This window comes from Neofelis nebulosa, chromosome 4, assembly GCF_028018385.1.
Source record: "Neofelis nebulosa isolate mNeoNeb1 chromosome 4, mNeoNeb1.pri, whole genome shotgun sequence".
Taxonomy (NCBI): Eukaryota; Metazoa; Chordata; class Mammalia; order Carnivora; family Felidae; genus Neofelis; species Neofelis nebulosa.
Genome location: NC_080785.1, coordinates 78,276,107 through 78,297,091, shown reverse-complemented (window position 1 = coordinate 78,297,091; position 20,985 = coordinate 78,276,107). Strand labels below are relative to the sequence as shown.

The 20,985-nt window shown below is 38.7% G+C and overlaps 1 protein-coding gene across 3 annotated transcripts in view; it reads right to left on the bottom strand.

The window, feature by feature from the left end:
- Positions 1–20,985, bottom strand: part of ABCB1 (ATP binding cassette subfamily B member 1) — a 238,281-nt gene that overhangs the window by 110,899 nt on the left and 106,397 nt on the right. For 2 of the 3 annotated variants that reach the window (XM_058725204.1, XM_058725206.1), the window contains exons 1-2: positions 4,691–4,865; positions 4,136–4,206 (exon numbers count right to left, since the gene is read on the bottom strand). In XM_058725204.1, coding sequence (XP_058581187.1) covers positions 4,136–4,200 — 65 coding nt within the window. In that variant the 5' untranslated portion in view covers positions 4,201–4,206; positions 4,691–4,865. Of the gene's footprint in view, positions 1–4,135; positions 4,207–4,690; positions 4,866–20,985 lie in introns of those variants that run through there. The other variant, XM_058725205.1, reaches the window with a different exon arrangement.

Here is a 20,985-nt window from a genome sequence, read left to right as displayed (position 1 = left end):
TTCTGAAAGGATATCTGGAGCCTTAAATGTACCATTACAACAATAAATTCAATCCAGAAAAGCTATGGTAAAAAAAAAAGGGGGGGGGGTCTGTCAACTGTCAGAAAGCTGTCCTCAGGAATAAGAAGGCTAATTACTATTTTGACCCCAAATTCAAATTAACTGTAACCTTTTTGTACTCTGTTTTAACTGCCACCTGTAGCATGAAAGTAAACCGATCAAAAGCAGTACATATTTTCATATGTACAAATGAAAGACTATTTGAGAGAAAATCACATTATTTTTATACAGATTTTCAAGTTCAAAAGTAAATTCATCTTTGTCTTTGTTCTTTATGCTAAGTGAGGTCAAAGAATTGAAGAGACTTCTAAGGAAAAAAAAATCCACAGCTTACCCCATATTTGGCTTTAAAGTGATGTTAGACGGACATGAAAACACACAAAATACACAAACATAAGTCTTCAGATTTGGTCCCACCCTATTCCCAGTAAAGCATGGTTTCAGTATCTCTGGAACCAGGATGAGAGGAAAAAAATAGTCACACATAATTGAATTTTAGCTCCAGCCTTTTTATTTATTTTTTCATTCTCTAAAACTGTTGCTACTCTGAAGAATTTATAATGTTCCAGATGCTGGCTAAGTAAACACTTCCCATACACAATCTCATTTAATCTTATCTCAATCTCTTCAAGGCAGGCACATTTTTGTCGTTCTGTCAGAGCCGAGAAAACTGTAGGTGAAGAGAGTTCATGAACTTGCTCAAGGTCACACAGCTGCAATAAAGCCAAGTTTAAGCGGAAAAGTCTATCCCCCAAACACCAAGCTATTCAGTGCAACCTCAGGCTTCTGAGATACCACTTTATATAGAAATGCACTTCCACATTGATCTCTCATCCCTATAGATTATTCATTTATCCCCATCAGCTTGAAACGCAGTGTTTACGAAAGGCAAGTTGCTTATTAAACCTTTACAAATACACAGATTCCAAATGACATTATCATCCAAGCATTATATATACTAGCAAAGCCATGTGCTTCTTTATAATTCCAATTTAGAACACAGAGTTAAAAGAAAAAAACTCATAGAAAAAAAAGATCAGCTTTGTGGTTATCAGAGGCGGTGGGAGGTAGGGAACAGATGGAAGTTGATCCAAAGACACAAAGATAAAGAAGTCCCAGGGATGTAATGTACAACATGATGAGTACAGTTAACATGAGTATATGATGAATGCCTTATGATATATGTGAAAGTCGTTGAGAGTAGATCCTAAGAGTTCTCACCGCAAGCAGAAAAAATTTTGTTTTTTTCTTTTTATTTTACGTGTATGACAGATGTTAACTAAATGTACTGTGATAATCATTTCACAGTGTATGTAAGTCACACCATTATGCTGTATACCTTAAGCTTATATAGTGTTGTATGTCAATTGTATCTCAATAAACCTGGAAGAAAACATAGTTATATTAAGAACAGATTAAAATCAATGATGATGGGCATAGTTTAATAAGAATTACTTAAGTAAAAAAAAAAAACAATTTTTTTTGTTTAAAAAGTCTGTAGGCCATGATAAGAACCAATAATAAAAATGAAGGTATGTTCAGGCTCCAACAAATTTCTTTAGTATTTCTTTCCACATACCCTCAATACTTCTTATGCCAATACTCCTGTTTGTGTATTAAGGACACAGTTCTTTAAGAGATGTAGTAAAACAAAAATTAAAAACAAAAACGGAAATATCTTTCTTCCACTCCATGGAGTCTTTTTCCTTTTGTGTATATGAAATTTTTTATTATGAAACTTTTCAAATAGAACAATTAAAAGAATACTAATAATGACTACCCATACAAGATCCACCTAGATTCAACAATTGTTAACATTTTGACCATATGTTCTTTATTTACATAAGTATATATTATCATTATTAATATTTTGCTGAGCCATTTGAAAGTAAGTTGCAAACATCATGGCACTTCACATATTTTCCCACCATTTTCACTTTTCAGAAAATTAACAGCATTTCGGCTATCATCTAATATCCAATCTACAAACTGCCCAAGGATGTTTTCTATAGGTTTTTCCTTTTTTTGATTTTGAACTCAGATATAATCAAGGTTCGCACATTACACTGGGTGGTTTTTCCTCTTTAGTCTCTTTTTTTTAAGTCTAGAAGTCCTTCTGCCCCCTCTCCCCACATTGACTTTTTGTAGTAACAGATGTCATATAGAATGTCCCACATCTTGGCTACGTCAGTTTCAAACTGAGTCCAAACTGAGATGTGCAGTAAGCATAAAATACACAGATTTGAATATGTAGTATGAAAAAGAGAATGCAAACTATATCAATAATTCTGATCACATATAGAACTAATATCTTAGACATAAAATTTAAAGTGCCTGGGCTCTTTAAAATATACTTTTCAAAATTAATATCACTTGTTTCTTCTTATGTTCTTAATGCTGCTACTAGAAAATTAACAATTACAAATGTGGCTCACATTATATTTCTGTTGGACAGCAACAGTCTAGAAGCTTGATAGGATTCAGTCTAAATGTTTTTGCAAACATACTTCCTGGGTGGTGTCATGTCACTAATACAGGATTCTACCAGGTCTGATTACATGGTTAAGATCGCTAACTGCAAAAAACCTCTCCACTGAAAATCCCCCACTTTCCTTTTTTCCAATTACAAAAAACTGGGGAGAATTCTTAGACAAAACTTTTCTCTGAGTCATTTACAATCCCGAACAATCTTTGCCTGAATCAACTATAACAATGCAGGTTCCGATATGATAGCTGGCATTCTGTGAAGTGAAGAACATTCCGTTATTCTCACTACCTCTCCCACCTTTTTATCTTTCTCTTGTATACGGTATTTCATAACCCAGCACAGTGAAGCCAGCTCCTGTGTCTTTTTTTTTTTTAATTTTTTTTTTTTAACATTTATTTATTTTTGACACAGAGAGAGACAGAGCATGAGCAGGGGAGGGGCAGAGAGAGAGGAAGACAGAGAATCTGAAACAGGCTCCAGGCTCTGAGCGGTCAGCACAGAGCCCGACGCGGGGCTGGAACTCAACAGACCGCGAGATCATGACCTGAGCCGAAGTCGGACGCTTAACCGACCGAGCCACCCAGGCGCCCCTCCTGTGTCTTTTTTTGACAATTCCACTGAACAACAGACTTACTTACTCCAGGCTCACTCTGCATCTCCCCCCATCCCACACATGGGGGTACAGATTCCATTTAGTGAGCAATGGTATTTAGAAACCAAGCTCTGGCACGAAGGTACTCACTGCTACTGTCCCTTTCAGTGGACAGAAAGTGAACTATTTTAAAATTCATGAGTTCATATTGAAGTTTCCAGTTCAAATTTAACATTTTCTAAAACCTTACTTGATGTCCATACTTGTATTTCTTTTCTTCCACACTGAAAAGTTTGGTGCCTAATAATATTACTGTATTTACTAATTTATTTTATTTTACCATTTTTATTACAATTGACAACTACCAATGAACCTACTGAGCAAAGTTTAAAACTTCCTGCTTAGACAGCGCACTGTGAGCAAAATTTACTTAAAATTCCCCTATGGGGTTCCATTACCAATAATTTCAGACAATGCTAGTAGCTTCATTGGCACGAGTCTTTTCGTAACTTCTTCTACAAGCGTCAGCTACTGCTTGCCTTTAAAAAAAAAAAGAAAAGAAAAAAGAAAATCAACAGCTAAATGCAGTTTTGGCCTTTGGTCCCGTCTGCCATGCCACAAACACGAAATGTTTACGTGACCGGGATGTTTATGATTTACCAGAAGCGCGAGACTAGACCACGAGGCAGAGCACACGCAGCACCATGTTCGGGTGCGTCGTGGCGGGTAGAGCAGAGTTCCTAAAACACAGAAAAGGATGCGAAAGCACTGGCGTGTGTGGAGCCGCAAGACTGAGAAGCTCACCGAGGCCGTGGGAGGATGTAAACGTTGTCCTCAACCCAGCCGGCGAACTTCTGCAGAAAACCCCCTTGCGTTTAAGGTTAAAAAATATCATCGCCACCATCAACTCTTCAGTTATTACAGAGCCGGAGGCTAGAAACAAATCTCCCAAATCTCAAGCCATCTAAACTGTGAAAGCGAAACAAACTGGCTACCTTTTTTCGCCCATTTTCCAGAACTTCTTCTCTGCTCTTCCATTGCTGCCTCCTTCAAGATCCATCGCGACCTGAGGAGAAACCACAGGCCCCGAGTCAGATACGGAAACCGCAGGAAGCGGAGGGGACACTCCGCGAGAGCGGCTGGAGGGCGGGGGCGCATCGCGGCCTTTGCCCGAAGCCTCCGCGGCTGCGTCTGTCCGTCCCATCTGCCCTCGGGCGCGGTGATGCTTCTCCCGGCTCCGGCCACGGGCTCAGACTCCCGCTTCCCGCACCGCGCCCCCTCTACGCGCGCTCGGGCCGCAGAACCCAGCGCGCGTGGCAAGCGCAGAAAACGGGGGCGCGGGGGCCTGGGGTGCCTCAGGAGCTCCGCGGGGGACTCTAGTGCTCACCTCGCTTGCCCTCCAGTCCCCCCGCGGACTTGCTAAGAGGAATGGCCCCCTCTCTCCTCTCCGAAGTCTTCCTCCCACGGGGGACCAAGCTCAGGAAATTGGAGAGCCCGAGCCTTCCCTGCGAACTTGTCCCCATCTAGCCCTCAGCTTCGCGCGTCCCTACCTCGGGCTATCTTTCGGAACTTCGACCGAGATGTTGATTTTTGAAAGAAGAGATTCAGATTTTAAAGCAAAGACCCGGCAGATGCGAGCAGCGGCCCCGGCTGCTTAGAGCCGGGAGGAGCCGCCGCTCGTATGCACCCGGTTTCCTGCGTCCCAGGGAGTGAGGCGAGAGGTGCAGCCCACAACCCGGCGCTCCTCGTGCCCAGCCAATCAGCCTCACCGATCCGCGTCGCTCCCGGGCCCTCTGGCGTGAATGCTGATTGCGCGAGTTACGAAACAGGTTGGATTTGCAGGAGGTGTGTCCTCCTTTCTGTTGCCCCTCAGCATAAGAATCAGGAGACAAACACTTATCGGCTGAATCACTGGGGACGGGTACCTCTATAGAGTCATGTCTCTACATGTCCACATCACGCTCCATATCCGTGGAATTATACACATATATACATACACACGTGTATATTTTGTATGTATATACAGATTATATATTTGTATATATGTATATATGTATATATTTTGTGTATATAATATATACATATAATTTACATGTACACATGCATGTACATATAATATACATGTACATATAATGTACATATAAATATACAGAAATAATACACATATATAATCAGTATTTATGTAAATATACATATTTATAAATTCCATTAATAACTAATTTAATTTACTTTATTAATTATAATTACATATTTACATATTGACATACATATATATAATATATACATGTGTGTTAACACAAGCTAAACTTTGCTTTCTAGCAGCATCTGTAAAAAAGCCAGGTGAAAATTTTCTGCAGGAGTCTTTAGTATGCTTGACAGTTTCGGAGGTATATCTGTGCATCTTTTACTTCAAGATAAATGGAAGGAAATAGGAAGATTTTAAATATGTAAATCGAGACGGATATTTCAGGGTAAAAATAATATTTAAAAGCATGTAACCTTTACAGATTTTAGCCATCCAATCAAGGCCCACATTTTCCCCAAGGCATTTCTTTTTATTTTTTCAATGTTTACTTATTTTTGAGAGAGAGAAAGAGCATGAGCAGAGAAAGGGCAGAGAGAGAGGGAGACACAGAATCCAAAGCAGGCTCTAGATTCTGAGCTGTCAGCACAGAGCAGGTGGGGCTCCAACCCACTGACCGTGAGATCATGACCCCAGCTGAAGTCAGACGCCCAACCTAGTGAGCCACCCAGGAGCCCCACCCCAAGGCATTTCTAAACACTTACACTTTAATTGGGATTATTAAAGAAAAGTATTGTGTATTTACCATATTACATTAGTTGTAACTTAATTCCATATTTACTGCTACCATTTACTATTTTCCTGTCTACTTTTTTCTTCACTTTGATGAAAATTAAGTGCAATCTTTGCAATAAAATTCATAAAGCAATGTTAACTCACATCAGAGCTTTTCTTCTTATAAACCTAGGGGAAACGAATGCTTTTGTCACCTTTAGTCTTCGTTTTCTGACTTAACATGTGCGCCTCTTGGCTAGCTGCAGAAATTTAAAAGAAGAAAAACCTTTTTTTTTTTTTTTACTGCGTAGTGTATTTTCCCTACTTTATTTAAGAAAAACATACTTTTCAAAGCCCTAATTTCCTTTCCATCTTTCACTCCAAATATTCCACATCATATTCTAGTTTTTCTTTAGATTGTACCAATCTTTCACCTTTTACCAAATATTCTATGCCTTGATTTTTTTTCTTAGCCATACAATCAAGTTTCTTAGCAAACTGTAAATTAGATACCACTAATTTTCTGTGTTCTAATTGGATATGCATGTGTTCAGCATTGGTTCATTGATGAAAAGCTTAACACCAACCACCTGGGTCCACCTGGAGCAAATGTATAAAGCTTTCATCTTTTTTGCACCCATTTTTAATGTGATTAATCAATCTGCTGTCTGTTTCCACTGTTGTTTTACTTTGTCCCACCTTTAACTTATGTGATCTTGTTATATTTTATGTATCTGTGTAAATGACCGTAAATCCTCCCTAAAACAATGCAGGATGTTTCTTTGAAGTATAATATTATGGTAATACTGTGTCTACAGGCTTGAGCTTCAAGTGAAAACCTTTATCAAGGACATAGGTAGCTTAAGGATTAGAATAGCCCAAAGAGTTTTTAGTAAAGCTCCCTTTTTCTATTACACATTTTTCTAAATTTCTTCGCTCCACTGGCCTGAAAATATGGACATAAAATATGATAAACCTAAAACAATTGACTGGCCGAGCGACTTCTAAGCCACAGTCTTGACTTCTTTAAAGATTTTGACACCTGTCAGCATTACTGCTCACTACTCCCGGTAATATCTAACAACTGAACTTGGCATTTCCTCCTCAAGCTTCATTAATTTCCAGCGAAACCCAAGTCTTCACTCACATACCTTCATACGAGCTGCTACTTTTCCTTTTAAAAGTGTACTTCCCAGGACGCCTGGGTGGCGCAGTCATTTAAGCATCTAACTTCAGCTCAGGTCATGATCTCACCATTTGTGGGTTCAAGCCACATGTTGGACTTTGTACTTACAGTTCAGAGCCTGGAGCCTGCTTTGGATTTTGTGTCTCCCTCTCTCTCTACCCCTCCCCTGCTCGTGTTCTGTCTCTCTGTCTCTCAAAAATAAATAAACATTAAAAAAAATTTTTTTAAGTGTGCCTCCTCATAATTCTACACCTTCCTGTCCTCCACCAGCATGCAGTCCTTTTACCAACTTGTCTCTGCCCCCCCCCACACTGAACATTTGTGTCTATTCACATACATATGGGTATAATGCTAACTCCCATTTCCTAAGCACTGTCCATGTACCAGGAACTATCCCGAGCACTTGAAAGAGAGTAACTCTTTTAATCCTCACAAGAATCCTATGAAGTGGGTACTATTGCTCCCATTTTACAGTGGGAGAAACCAAGGTTTCCATGATTTGCCCAAAGTCACATAATTGGTAAGCAGCTGACCCAGGACCTGAGGGCAGTACGGCTCCCTTCACTAAACTCTTAACCACTAGTCTACACTACAGTACACTATTACAGTGCACTCCACTACACTGTCTTTCTGAGCCCCATGAAACACTTTCATCTATGATACCATCTTAGAAAACATACAATGGTTCCCTACCACTAATTATATCTAAGAGTTTCCACCTAACTTTGAAGGACTTCTCTCTGACCATCTTCTTAATTCTTAATTCTTTTTTTTTTAATTTTGTTTTTTAACATTTCTTTATTTTTGAGAGACAGAGAGAGACAGAGCATGAGCAGGGGGGGCAGAGAGAGAGAAGGAGACACAGAATCTGAAGCAGGCTGCAGGCTCTGAGCAAGCTGTCAGCACAGAGCCTGATGCGGCGCTCGAACCCACAAACCGTGGGATCATGACCTGAGCCGAAGCCGGAAGCTCAACCGACTGAGCCACCCAGGCGTCCCTATTTTTCATAATTCTAAATGAAAATCTTTCCACATGTAAATCTGTAACTAAGTTGATTTACAACTTCAGTACCTGACTCCACTCAACAATTTGGGACTTAGAGTCAGAAGAACAGATTTAGGTACCATTTCCGGTCTTTTTTTGCTGCATAACTTTGAACAGGTTACTTAACTTCTCTTTCGGTTAAGTCTTTGGTAGAGAGGGGATAATAATGGTACTTTACAGTGTCATTGAAAGATTAGGTGATTTGTGTATTAAAAAGATTTGTACAGTACCTGAAACACCCCAAACACTTAACAATTGCTATAAATTAGTAATAATATCCCTTCTTCATCTCTTTCTGCCCTTTCCTGGTGCTCTTCAGCACTCTTGTTTGTAGCTACATTTATTTATTCTCTGTTACTTTCAGTATAGTAATAGAGAAAAAGACTAGCACCAAAATACTAAGGAAAATGAACACATCTTCTTTGCCACTCCCCACCCCCATCTATCACCGTGAATACTGAATACTGCAATATTGCAATAACTTCAAAGCTGGTCTCTCTACTTCTACCTTTACCCCTCTTTAACGGTCTCTCTCCACCCCTCCACTCCCCAAAGTCCACTGTTAAGAGTAAGTCAAATTCTGTCACCATCCCCTGATTTCCTGTCTCAGAGTAAAATTCAAAATCCTTCAATGGCCTGTAAGTCCCTACATGATCTGGCCCACTCTCACTTCTCATTTCATCTCCTAGTACTCTTCCCTCATTCTGTTCCAGTCTCATCAGCCTCTGTTCTTTGAACAACCAAGCATGCCCCTACATTGGGACATTTACTCTTACCATTACCTCTGCCGGAAACTCTCTTCCCTTAAGATAGCTATACAGCATGACTCATCTCCTCATTTTTTTCAAGCCTTTACTCAAATGTCACGCTATTTTGCTTGAAGCACTGAGAAACAGTGTCTGGCACGTGGTAAATGCTTATGAAATATGTGTTAAGTAAATGAATGGAAAAAAATGAAGGAACCACTTGACTCAGAACTTGTGGATTAAGTATAAAATTATATAAAAGATTTTGATTCTAAGACAGAACATTGTTCTTATTTTGCTGCTTAAAATTTTTCTAATTCTTTGAAAATAATTATTAATTCCAATAATGGAATGTTTCTTCATAGATCTGAATTTCACTTCAGTCAGTATTTATTCCACAAACATTTACCGAATACCTGCCATATGCCAAATATTGTGCTAAATGGTAGTGATGGATGATTTAATCATATTCTGCCTTCAGGGAGACTGTAAGATTATTTTACTTGTAGAAGTTCTGCTGGCCCGATAGTCTGCAATTGTGTATTTTACTTATTTGTTTGTATAGCAGTTGGTGTAGTGTTTTTCCAATAAGAGGGATTCAATAAAAACTATCAGGCTACTCACCTTATTTTCTTTCAAACTATTTGCCATCCCAAATAACATTAACCTCCTCAGAAACACACTTTCTACCCTACCTCAAGCAAAGCTAATATGCGAACATGTAGCAAATGACTCAGTCTTAAATGTGACGAGTACCTGCCATGGAAGTCTCATAAGTGATGAGTTTTTCCCAGTGCATTGAAATATTAGAGATAAGATGTGGAAGGCCTACCAGTATTTTAGCTATTCTTATTAGTTCTTCTTATTTTACAGCCTGTTAAACAATGCACAAATAAATCTTTATTCCAGTTCCTTCTTTTTTAATTTCTGTAAATGTATTATTAACAAATGTTTGTATTTCTTATATGTGAAATTTTTAAAAGCTTACAATTCTGCCATGAAGAGAAAATCCATTACATGTGTTTCTATCAACCAACAGGCATTAACTAAAAATGTACTATGAAGAAAGTATAGGCTCTCTGGTCATATTTTCAGATAAATATTTATATCCTAGCTCCTTCAACCCTTTATCATTTTCTCAAGCCCCTCTTAAAATTTGTGTATTATGCTTTTCACCTACTTGCCCTTCTTCTCCTAAGAAGGGGATTTTTAATTCTTAAGAAGTTTTTTCTGGGGCGCCTGGGTGGCTCAGTTGTTTAAGCGTCCGACTTCCGCTCAGGTCATGATCTCGCGGTCCGTGAGTTCGAGCCCCGCGTCGGGCTCTGGGCTGATGGCTCAGAGCCTGGAGCCTGCTTCCGATTCTGTGTCTCCCTCTCTCTCTCTGCCCCTCCCCCGTTCATGCTCTGTCTCTCTCTGTCTCAAAAATAAATAAAAACGTTAAAAAAAATTTTTTTAAAAGAAGTTTTTTCCCATGCTCCTTTTGTTGTAAATCTTATGTGCTTCTTTCCCTGATCTCTCCAATAATTCATGTCCCCCCTTTCTCCTCTCTCCTCTATTTTGCTAGTCTGAGTCTAAACTTAAGGGTCATCAGTATTGTGAAAGAAGGAATAGAAGTTCATGTTGATGATCTTAAACGACCTGAGTCACAGAAAGAATATGCCTGAAATGGCCAGTCCAAAGAGCAAGACAAATGACTCAGTTGTGGCAATAACAATAAAGGATCCACATATTCTCTACCCACTTAGGTATAATTGCTTTTTATGTATGAGGACATGTGACTGTCTTAATGACAAGGAACACTGAATGGCTGGCTGTATGTAAACTCACATTGGATTACTGCCAATAACTTCTACGCACAAATGCACTGGGAAAAAAAACAGGAACAAAAAATAGACTCTTAACAGACTCTATTCATTTCCAAAGAGGTTGTTTCTAGTAATATCATTTAGCCAACGATGCAACATTGAAATGGTGATCAGGTGATAATAAATTGACTTAAATTAAATGATTTAGCCATGTGTCTGTCAGTCAATGGCAAATAGAAACCTGACTTTTACTCCTCTATGAACCCTTCTCTGCCTATACCAGCCATAAGTGATTTCTACTCCTCCTCAATACTGCAGCTCATTATCAGTACCTCTAATTGGGTATTTATTATTAATATCATTTATGTTAGGATTTCTTTTATATATTTTTGCAGTACAGCAACTTACACAAAATAAAGGTTCAATAAATGCTTTTTGAAAATATTAAGTGTTGCAAGTCTGACGTCAAAGATACCTTCGTAGGATTTAGACCAGTAGGCTAACTGCCAAAGCCACCATTAGGGTCTTTTTGAAAGTTCTATAGTCTGTATCAGCCTTAAAACTGCATTAGAGAGCCATCTCTCTGAGTAGGTCATTGTCCTCTAGTAAAATAAATCTGCCATTATACCACAAGGTGAGTTTTTTAAATGAATTATAGGAGTAATGGGAGAGAACAGTAAGATGAAGAGAAGGTGTGAATGAAGTGGGGCTCAAGAGGCTTTGAATTCCATCCTCATCATTTATGAGCTGAGTGCCTTTGAACAGGTTACACAGTCTCTCAAAACCTTGACTTCTCCCTCCCTAAAATGGAGACAGTAAAAGAATCCTACCTAGGTTGTTGTAAGAAGTAAATCAAGTAAGACTTGAAAAGTGTTTGGTACTGAGTAACTAGGATTTTTATCCAGATATCCTGATAAAAATGACCCATGAACTACCAAGACAGGAATAAAAATTTAGAACTTGAGAGCAGGGGCACCTGGGTGGCTCAGTTGGTTAAGCCTCCAACCTTCGATTTGGGCTCAGGTCATGGTCTCAGGGTTCATGAGTTTGAGCCGACAGTGAGTTTGAGTTGACAGCCTGCTTGGGATTCTCTGTCTCCTTTCTCACTGCACCTCCCCCGCCTTCTCAAAATAAATATATAAACTCAAAATTTTTTTACAAAAAGAACTTGAGAGCAAAAGTGTAATGACAAGAAAGGGCTAGTGATAGACATTGATAGAAAATAATGAAATGGAAATAATTATAATTATTTTAAATAAAGCTAAAAAGAACAGAAAATTATCTTGAAGAAATTCAAATTTAAAGGCAACAATGAACCAAATGGCTATTCATTGCAAATATCACAGTGAGTTAATATTCTTAATATAGAAAGAGCTCATAGAAATTGATAAGAAAATTCAAAGGCTAAAACAGAACTGGTCAAAAGACACAAAAAGGCGATAGTGCACTGGTGAAAAATTTGCACAAAAAAGGCAATAGCGCACTGGTGAAAAAAGATCGATCGGTGAAACATTCACGCTAACTATAAAAAACGCAAATTAAAACAGCAAAGACTTTTTGAAAAAACAAGACTATCAAGTGTTCACAAAAGTGAACTAAAATAGGTAGGAAATGAAAACTGTAAAAATGAATAGGGAAACAATGTGACAATATATACATTAAATATGTACGTTTGACTCAATTCAGTTTTAGGAAACTTGTCCTAAAGAAATAATTCAAAGTACAGAGAAAAAATCAGGCAGAAAGATGTTTATTGCTGCTTTATTTGATAACAGCGTAAAATGAGAAGTGATCTAAATATGTAACCACATATGAATGGCTGAATAAATTATATGGTCACTTAAAGCAAGTGTAACATAATATGTGCTTGCGGGGTGCCTGGGTGGCTCAGTCAGTTACGCATCTGACTCTTGATTTCGGTTCAGGTCAAAATCTCATGGGTTTGTGAGTTCAAGCCCCATTGTTAGTGTGGAGCCTGACTGGGATTCTCTCTTTCCCTCTCTCTCTTTCTGCCCCTCTCCACTTACTTGTGAGTTTGCACATGAGCTCCTCCCCCCACACACACACACTCTCTCTCTCTCAATGTAAATAAACTTTTTAAAAAATGTGCTCACAAAGAATTTGTAATTACATTCAAAACTACATATGTTACTATTCATGGAAAAGGCTAGGGGAAAATTGCAACAGCATAATATTAACTATGTCAAGCAAATCAATTGCTCTAATACTAGAAAGAAATATATGAAAATGGGAAAAATGGTTTTTTGTGTGTTTTTTTAAATGATGGAAGTTAGGTCCGTTTTTTTCTTTATACTTTTCTGTTTTTCCAGTTTTCTATATTAAAACTAATGAGCGGGGGTGGGGGGGGGAAGAGAGACAAATGAAGAAAAAGACTCTTAACTATAGAGAACAAACTGGTGGCTAGCAGAGTCATCCAGGAGGGATGGATGAAACAGGTGATGGGGATGAATGAGTCCACTTGTGATGAGCACCGGGTGTTGTATGGAAATGTTCAATCACTAAATTGTACACTTGAAACTAATATTATGCTGTATGTTAACTACACTGGAATTTAAATAAAAACTTAAAAAAATAAAAGTATATTATTTTTACAACGGGGAAGTAATTAAATGAAATATCGTGTAAAGCATGGAGACGGGGATCAGAAAGTAGGTCCAGGATCCTGGTTCTGGTTATCCACCTCTCAGTGGAGTTTGCTGCTTATTAGGAAGCAAACAGCAACTAGTAAGTGGCAGGTGCTCTGCCAGACACTGAAGCTAGGAAGACAAACAGGCACAAAGTGCATCAAGTTATGCGGGTGTATTTTCAGGGGTGAAAACTATTAGTGTAGTTTTGGTACACAGTGCAATTGTTTTGTTTTTGTTTTTTACAAACAAAGCTGAACTTTTACATTTAAATGAATGCCATCCTTTTCAATGTCAATACCAATGGAAGCTATGAACCAATTTCATCGATGCCTGCCAAGGAATAAAGTAGTTGGAACTTTTTTTAAAAAATGGTCTTCAGAGTCTACAGAAATGTGTTTTGAATGTCCTGAATAGCAAATTCTGCAAGTGACTGAAAATTTTAAGTTTCAGAAACAAGAGAAACCTCACATTGCAGCGAAGAATGTGGGCTGTAGCATTAAACAGATTGAGTTTAAGTTCTGGTGTTTTGACGGAGTAATAATTATTCTCACTGCAAATGAAATTCCCCATTTGTAAAATGAGACAGTGAATGGAGAGCAGTTAGCTTAGTACCTGGATGTGTAAATTCTGAACGTTAACTTCTATTCTGGTGGTTCTTGTTATTATTATTAGACTAGTGAGTGACTTACTTGACAGAAGTTTCAGTTGAAAAATTAAATATTGCTACCAGGTAATGAGCCAATTTTTGCGTGCGCTTAGCAAATTTGTTCTGAAGATTATTCCTAAGGGGAAATTCCTCTGAAGTTCAATACTTATTCAGTTATATCAATCCTAGTATACAGTATCTATTTAATCAGCGTCTTACTTAACAGCCAAACCTTTTGCCCTTATACATCAGCACTGAGGAATTCCTAACATAAAAATGATAACATTTCCTTAAATGGTTAATTTGCAGAGTTCATGAAAAATGTCACTTCCTTTTTAGTTTTTTAATTGCTTTATGATTCATTGACTTTGAACTTGTCCAATCTTAAATAAACTCTCTCCTGGGAACAAGGTCAATTCAGTTCAATGAGCTGATGCTCACTTATTCTTTTTAAAGCTTTGTATTATTTCATAGGACAAATCTACTTAAAATACACTTCCATGTGTAAGGAATATTGTACTAATAGACCAACGCATAGTTGGTTAGATCTGGTTTTACAATTATAAACTAAGTTAAGGAATATTTTGTGTTTTTTTTTAAATTTTTCAATGTTCACTTATTTTTGAGAGAGACAGAACCTGAGGGGGGGAGCAGAGAGAGAGGGAGACGCAGAATCCGAACCAGGCTCCAGGCTCTGAACTGTCAGCACAGAGCCCGACGCAGGGCTTGAACTCACAAACTGCAACACTTAACCGACTGAGCCACCCAGGCACACCAAGGACTGTTTCATTTTAAGTTGATATTAGGAATTCACTCATTCATCCATTCAACACTAGTATCTGAGCATCTACTTTACGTCATGTGCTATTCTAGGTTGACATGCGTCCATGAACAAAACAAACAAAAATTCCTGCTTGGGTGGAATTTATATTCAATGATGGTAGGCAGATTGACAAAAGAATTTAAAAAAATAAGTGATTTAGTATGTTAAAATGTAGACAGTGCTAATGGGGGGAAACAGATCAGAAGAAGGAGACTGGGTGGACCAGTCAGGGAAAGATCTCAATTTTAAGTAGGAGGACCTCCTTTGAGCCAAGACAAGATAGAGCTGAGGAAAGATTTGAGTGAGCAGTAAAGCTCTTGGAAATTCTTGAATATGAATGCTTTTAAAATTATTTCTGTAAAATGGTTTCTAATGTAGGGTAATTCTCATGCTCCAGTGTTTCAGACTCAAGAATATTTAGGTTTATAAGAGAATTTCAAGGTTGATGTGTACAGTTCCTTCATTACACTGAAACGGAAATGCTAACAAACTTGACTAAGGTCACACAATCAGTTAGAAAGAGGGTCAAGTTAACAACATGGGTTTTCTGACACTGAGTCTGCTGTTCTTTCTAACCTGTTGAGAGGGGATTCTAATGGCAAAGATTTCAGATTGGCTAGTATAGGATACGTGTTAGGGGGACAGGTGCAGTCATATTCTCTAGCTGTTTTACTTCAGCTTGAGTAAAGTTTTTCTCATTTTAATTTGTTTTTGCCCTTGATCAGTCAGACTATCCTGTTTTAATTACTGTTCTTCAGGATGCAGGAGAAGGGTTACCAGTTCCAGAGTGCATTCCATTGATTTGTTTTAATAGTGTTTATAGTCCAATTATGTGAAAATTTGGACCCAAGGCTTATTTTATTGTTCAATACTTAGAAAATGGTGAAAGGGGGCAACTGCGTGGCTCAGTCAGTTAAGCATCTGACTTCGGCTCAGGTCATGATCTCATAGTTCATTGTTTTAAGCCCCACATCGGGCTCTATGCTGACAGCTCAGAGCCTGGAGTCTGCTTCACATTGTGTCTCCCTCTCTCTCTGCCCCTCCCCAACTCACTCTCTGCCTCACTCTCTCTCTCCCTCTCTCTCTCTATCAAAAATAAATATTAAAAAATTTTACAAAAAAAGAAAAGGGTGAAAACATATTGCTTGTTACAAGTTGCATTTTTGTTGTAGCTACTAATAAGAATCTATTAAATACCTTAAATATTAACACATAGAAAATGAGGGGACAATGTTAACCACAATACTGTAAAAAAAACTAAAATGTTAATTGTGTGAACTTTTAATGAGACAGTGTTAAATACAATTCTTACCTTTTAGTTTACCTTGCATTATTCCTTCCCAAAGAGGTATTCTTTAATTCTGCCAAATATTTGCTGTATTGTCTCTGTTGTTTGACATGGCATGCCATGATCTTATAGTTATTGTGTTCCTTCTAATTGGCAAATCCTACTACAGTGTTCTTTTCTGGGAACTGACAATTAAGTTTGCAGTTCATATTCTGTTATCATTTCTAGCTTTGTGCCTTTTATTTTACTGATTACTATGCATTAAAATCAAATAGTGTCACCCAAGTCAACTATATTACCTATATTACCATTTCATCATATGGCAAAGGCGAACCTTCTTACTATTCCGTAATCAGGTTTTCCTTTTCCTCCATCATCTTTGTTACTGTTAAAGATACTAAATACTAGTACTAACGTGTGCTGTGAAAATTGCCACCACTAAACCACTATTCTTTCTTAATTGGTCTGCTATCAGAGCCTCTTAACTAGTTTTTCCAATTTCATTCTAGACCTCCTCTAATCCACTCTCCACGCAGCAGCCAAAGTAACTTATAAAAAAAATGCACATATGACCACGTTATACCCCTTAGCTAAGACTTGAAATGGTTTGCCATTGCTCTCAGGATGGCCTTGCCTGATCAGGATTTTGCTCATCTCTCTAGCCTCAGGTTACTTCTCTCCTTGCTCTTTCAGGATCCAGCCACACGTTGGCTGTCTGGCAGCTCCTTTGAGCTTTGCTGTGCACTGTGTTCCTTCTGCCTGGCTTCATAACACAGTCTTTCTCTATCCTCTCCCCCCCCTCCCCATTCCCTAACATGCATTTACATGAACACACATGTACACACCACCACCTGGCTAACATGGATACTTTCTTCTGGCTTAGTTTAAAAATCACTTCTTCAGGAGGAGGGGTCAACATGGCAGAGAAGTAGGGGGATCTGTACTTCCTTTGTCTCTCAAACAAAGAAGGGTTGAAGTCATAGGACGTGGAACCCCAAAAGTCTGGGAAGAAAGGAGACTGAGTCTAAAAGGGAGACACTGGTACAACCTGACGGGTCATAGATGGGTGAATGAGAACCAGAGAAGATAAAACAGGCCGCGTAGGCATGGAGGGGAAGGATCTCCTTCTGTGGAGAGGAAGAACAGCTGGGGGAAGGTAGGACTGTAACTGGAGAAGAGAAAAACCTTGGGCCAAGATGAAGACAGATCCCATCTCTAACTGCGGGGCTTTCTTCAGACTGGAGTCTGCTGCCCCATTCGTGCACCTAGGGAGGAGGGGAGCCACCCTTGGTTCAGTGGTAGGTCAGGCGCACAGTTCACAGGAGAAAGTGATCACCTCCCCGAAGTGCTGCAGAGCAGGACAAAACCACTGAGGACCTCATATCAGGCAGCATAGAGAGGAGCTTCCCCAGTGCTGCGGTGAATGGAGCAAGAGTTTAAATCCCAGCCAAGCGCCAGGTCACGGAACTCAGAGAAGCGAGACAGACTGCCCTGTCTGCGCCTGCGGCACAGTGAGGATGACTCCAAAGGAGTCCACTGGGTCTGTGAAGAAGAGACTGAGGGATCACCATTTTTCTCCCCACCACCACCAAGGCAGGGCCTCAGGGATCAGTCTGCGGAGCCCACAGTGGAGGCGGACCTGCCTACACCAAACCATGTCCCTCCATCCCAGGTAACCGTGTGTCTACTGGAGCGGGATAGACGCTGAGGAACCAGATGGCCCCTCCTCCAGACCAGCTCTGCTGCATTGCCTGGATTAATTCTAGGACAATTCTTGTTATTTAGATATATGCTTCCTTCCTTTTCTCCTTCATATCTCTTCCCTCCTCTAGGCTATTCTGGTTGTTTGTTTAAGCAGTTGTTTATTTAATCCATTCTCTTGATACATGTTCTACACCTCCTTCCTTTACTTTCCATTCTCTCTCTCTGGAATAATCAAGCCATATAGTTTCTCTGGGTAACTTTATCTTCCTTTCTTTTTTTCTCCTCCTTCTTTATTTTCCTTTCTCTCTCTCTGAATTAAGCTGTTTAGTCTCCCCAATCTGGGGAGGGAAACAGACATTGAAATCCAAGAGGAATAGAGAACTCCCTTAAGTTGTAACTTGAACTGATCTTCTACACAACATATCATAGTGAAACTGGAAAAATACAAGGATAAAGAGAGAATTCTGAAAGCAGCTAGGGATAATCGGGCCTTAATATACAAAGGTAGACCCATAAGACTAGTGGCAGACCTATCTACTGAAACTTGGCAGGCCAGAAAGGAATGGCAGGAAATCGTCAATGTGATGAACGGGACAAATATGCAGCCAAGAATCCATACAGAAAGTCTGTCATTCAGAATAGAAGGAGAGATAAAGGTTTTCCCAAAGAAACAAAAAACTGAGGGAATTCATCACCACTAAACCAACCCTACAAGAGATCCTAAGGGGGACTCTCTGAATGGAATGTTGCAAAGATTACAAAGGACCAGAGACATCACTACAACCATGAAACCTACAGATAACACAATGACTCTAAACCCATATCTTTCAATAAAAACAGTGAATGTAAAGGGACTAAATGCTCCAATCAAAAGACACAGGATATCAGAATGGTTAAAAAGACAAGGCCTATCTATTTGCTGTCTACAAGAGACTCATTTTAGACCTGAGGACACCTTCAGATTGAAAGTGAGGAGATGGAGAACTATCTATCATGCTACTGAAAGTCAAAAGAAAGCTGGAGTAGCCATACTTATAGCAGACAAACTAGACTTTAAAGGTTGTAACAAGAGATGAAGAAGGGCATTATATGATAATTGCAACATCTATCTATCAGGAAGGGCTAACAATTATAAATGTCTATGCTCCGAATTCAGAAGCACCCAAATATAGAAAACAATCACAAACATAGCCAATCTTATTGGTAACAAAGTGGTAATTGCAGGGGACTTTAATATTGCACTCACATCAATGGACATATCATCTAGACAGAAAATCAGTAAGGAAACAAGGGCCCTGAATAATACACTGGACCAGATGGACTTGACAGATAGCTTTAGAACTCTACGTCCTAAAGCAGCAGAATATACTTTCTTCTCGAGTGCACATGGAACATTCTCCAAGACAGATCACATACTGGGTCATAAATAGCCCTCAATAAATATAAAAGAACTGAGATCATACCATGCATACTTTCAGATCACAATGCTATGAAACTTGAAATCAACCATAGGAAAAAGTTTGGAAAAACTCCAAAAGCATGGAGGGTAAAGAACATCCTACTAAAGAACAAATGAGTAAGCCAGACAATTAGAGAAGAAATAAAATAATATATAGAAACAAATGAAAATGAAACACAACAATCCAAAACCTTTGGGATGTGGCAAAGGTGGTCCTAAGAGGTAAATACAATGTGATCCAGTCCTATCTCAAGAAATAAGAAAAATCCCAAATATAAACTTTAACAGAACAACTAAAGGAACTAGAAGCAGAACAGCAAGGATACCTCAAGCCCAGCAGAAGAAGAGAAACAGAAAGATCAGAGCAGAAATAAACAATATAGAATAAAAAAAAAAAACCAGAACAGATCAATGAAACCAAGAGTTGGTTTTTTGAAAAAATAAATAAAATCAATAAATCTCTAGCCAGACTTCTCAAAAAGAAAAGAGAGAGGACCCAAATAGATAAAATCATGAATGAAAATTGATTTATTACAACCAACCCTCAGAAATACAAGCAATTCTCAGGGAATACTATGAAAAATTATATGCCAAGAAACTGGACAACCTGGAAGAAATGGACAAATTCTGAGACACCCACACACTACCAAAACTCAAACAAGAAGAAACAGAAAATTTGAACAGATCCATAACTAGTGAAGAAATTGAATCAGTTATCAAAAATATCCCAACAAATAAGAGTCCTGGACCAGAAGGCTTCCTTGGGGAAATCTACCAGACATTTAAAGCAGAGTTAATACCTATCCTTCTCAAGCTATTCTAGAAAATAGACATGAAAGGAAAACTTCTGGACTCGTTCTATGAAGCCAGCATTACTTTGATTCCCAAACCAGACAGAGACCCAGCAAAAAAAGAAAACTACAGGCCAATATCCCTGATGAATATGGATGTAAAAATTCTCAAGAAGATACTAGCAAATAGAATTCAACAGCATATAAAAAGAATTATTCACCATGATCAAGTGGGATTCATTCCTGGGCTACAGGGCTGGTTCAATATTTGCAAATCAATGTGATACATCACATTAATAAAAGAAATGGTAAGAACCTTATGATCCTGTCAATAGATTCAGGAAAAGCATTTGACAAAATACAGCATCCTCTCTTCACAAAAACTCTTAAGGAAGTAGGGATAGAAGGATCATAACTTGAGATCATAAAAGCCATATATGAAAGACCCAACGCTAATATCATCCTCAATGGGGAAAAACTGAGAGCTTTCCCCCTGAGATCAGGAACACGACAGGATGTCCACTCTTACCACTGTTGTTTAACACAGTGTTGGAAGTCCTAGCATCTGCAATCAGACAACAAAATGAAACAAAAGGCATCCAAATTGGCAAAGAAGAAGTCAAAGTTTCACTTTTCGCAGACAACATGATACTCTACATGGAAAACCTGACAGACTCCACCAAAAGCCTGCTAGAACAGATACATGAACTCAGCAAAGTTGCAGGATACAAAATCAATGTACAGAAATCAGTTGCGTTTTTATACACCAATAATGAAGCAACAGAAAGAGAAATAAAGAAACTGATCCCAATTACAATCACACCAGGAACCATAAAACACCTAGGAATAAACCTAACCAAAGATCTAAAAGATCTGTATGCTGAAAACTATAGAAAGCTTATGAAGGA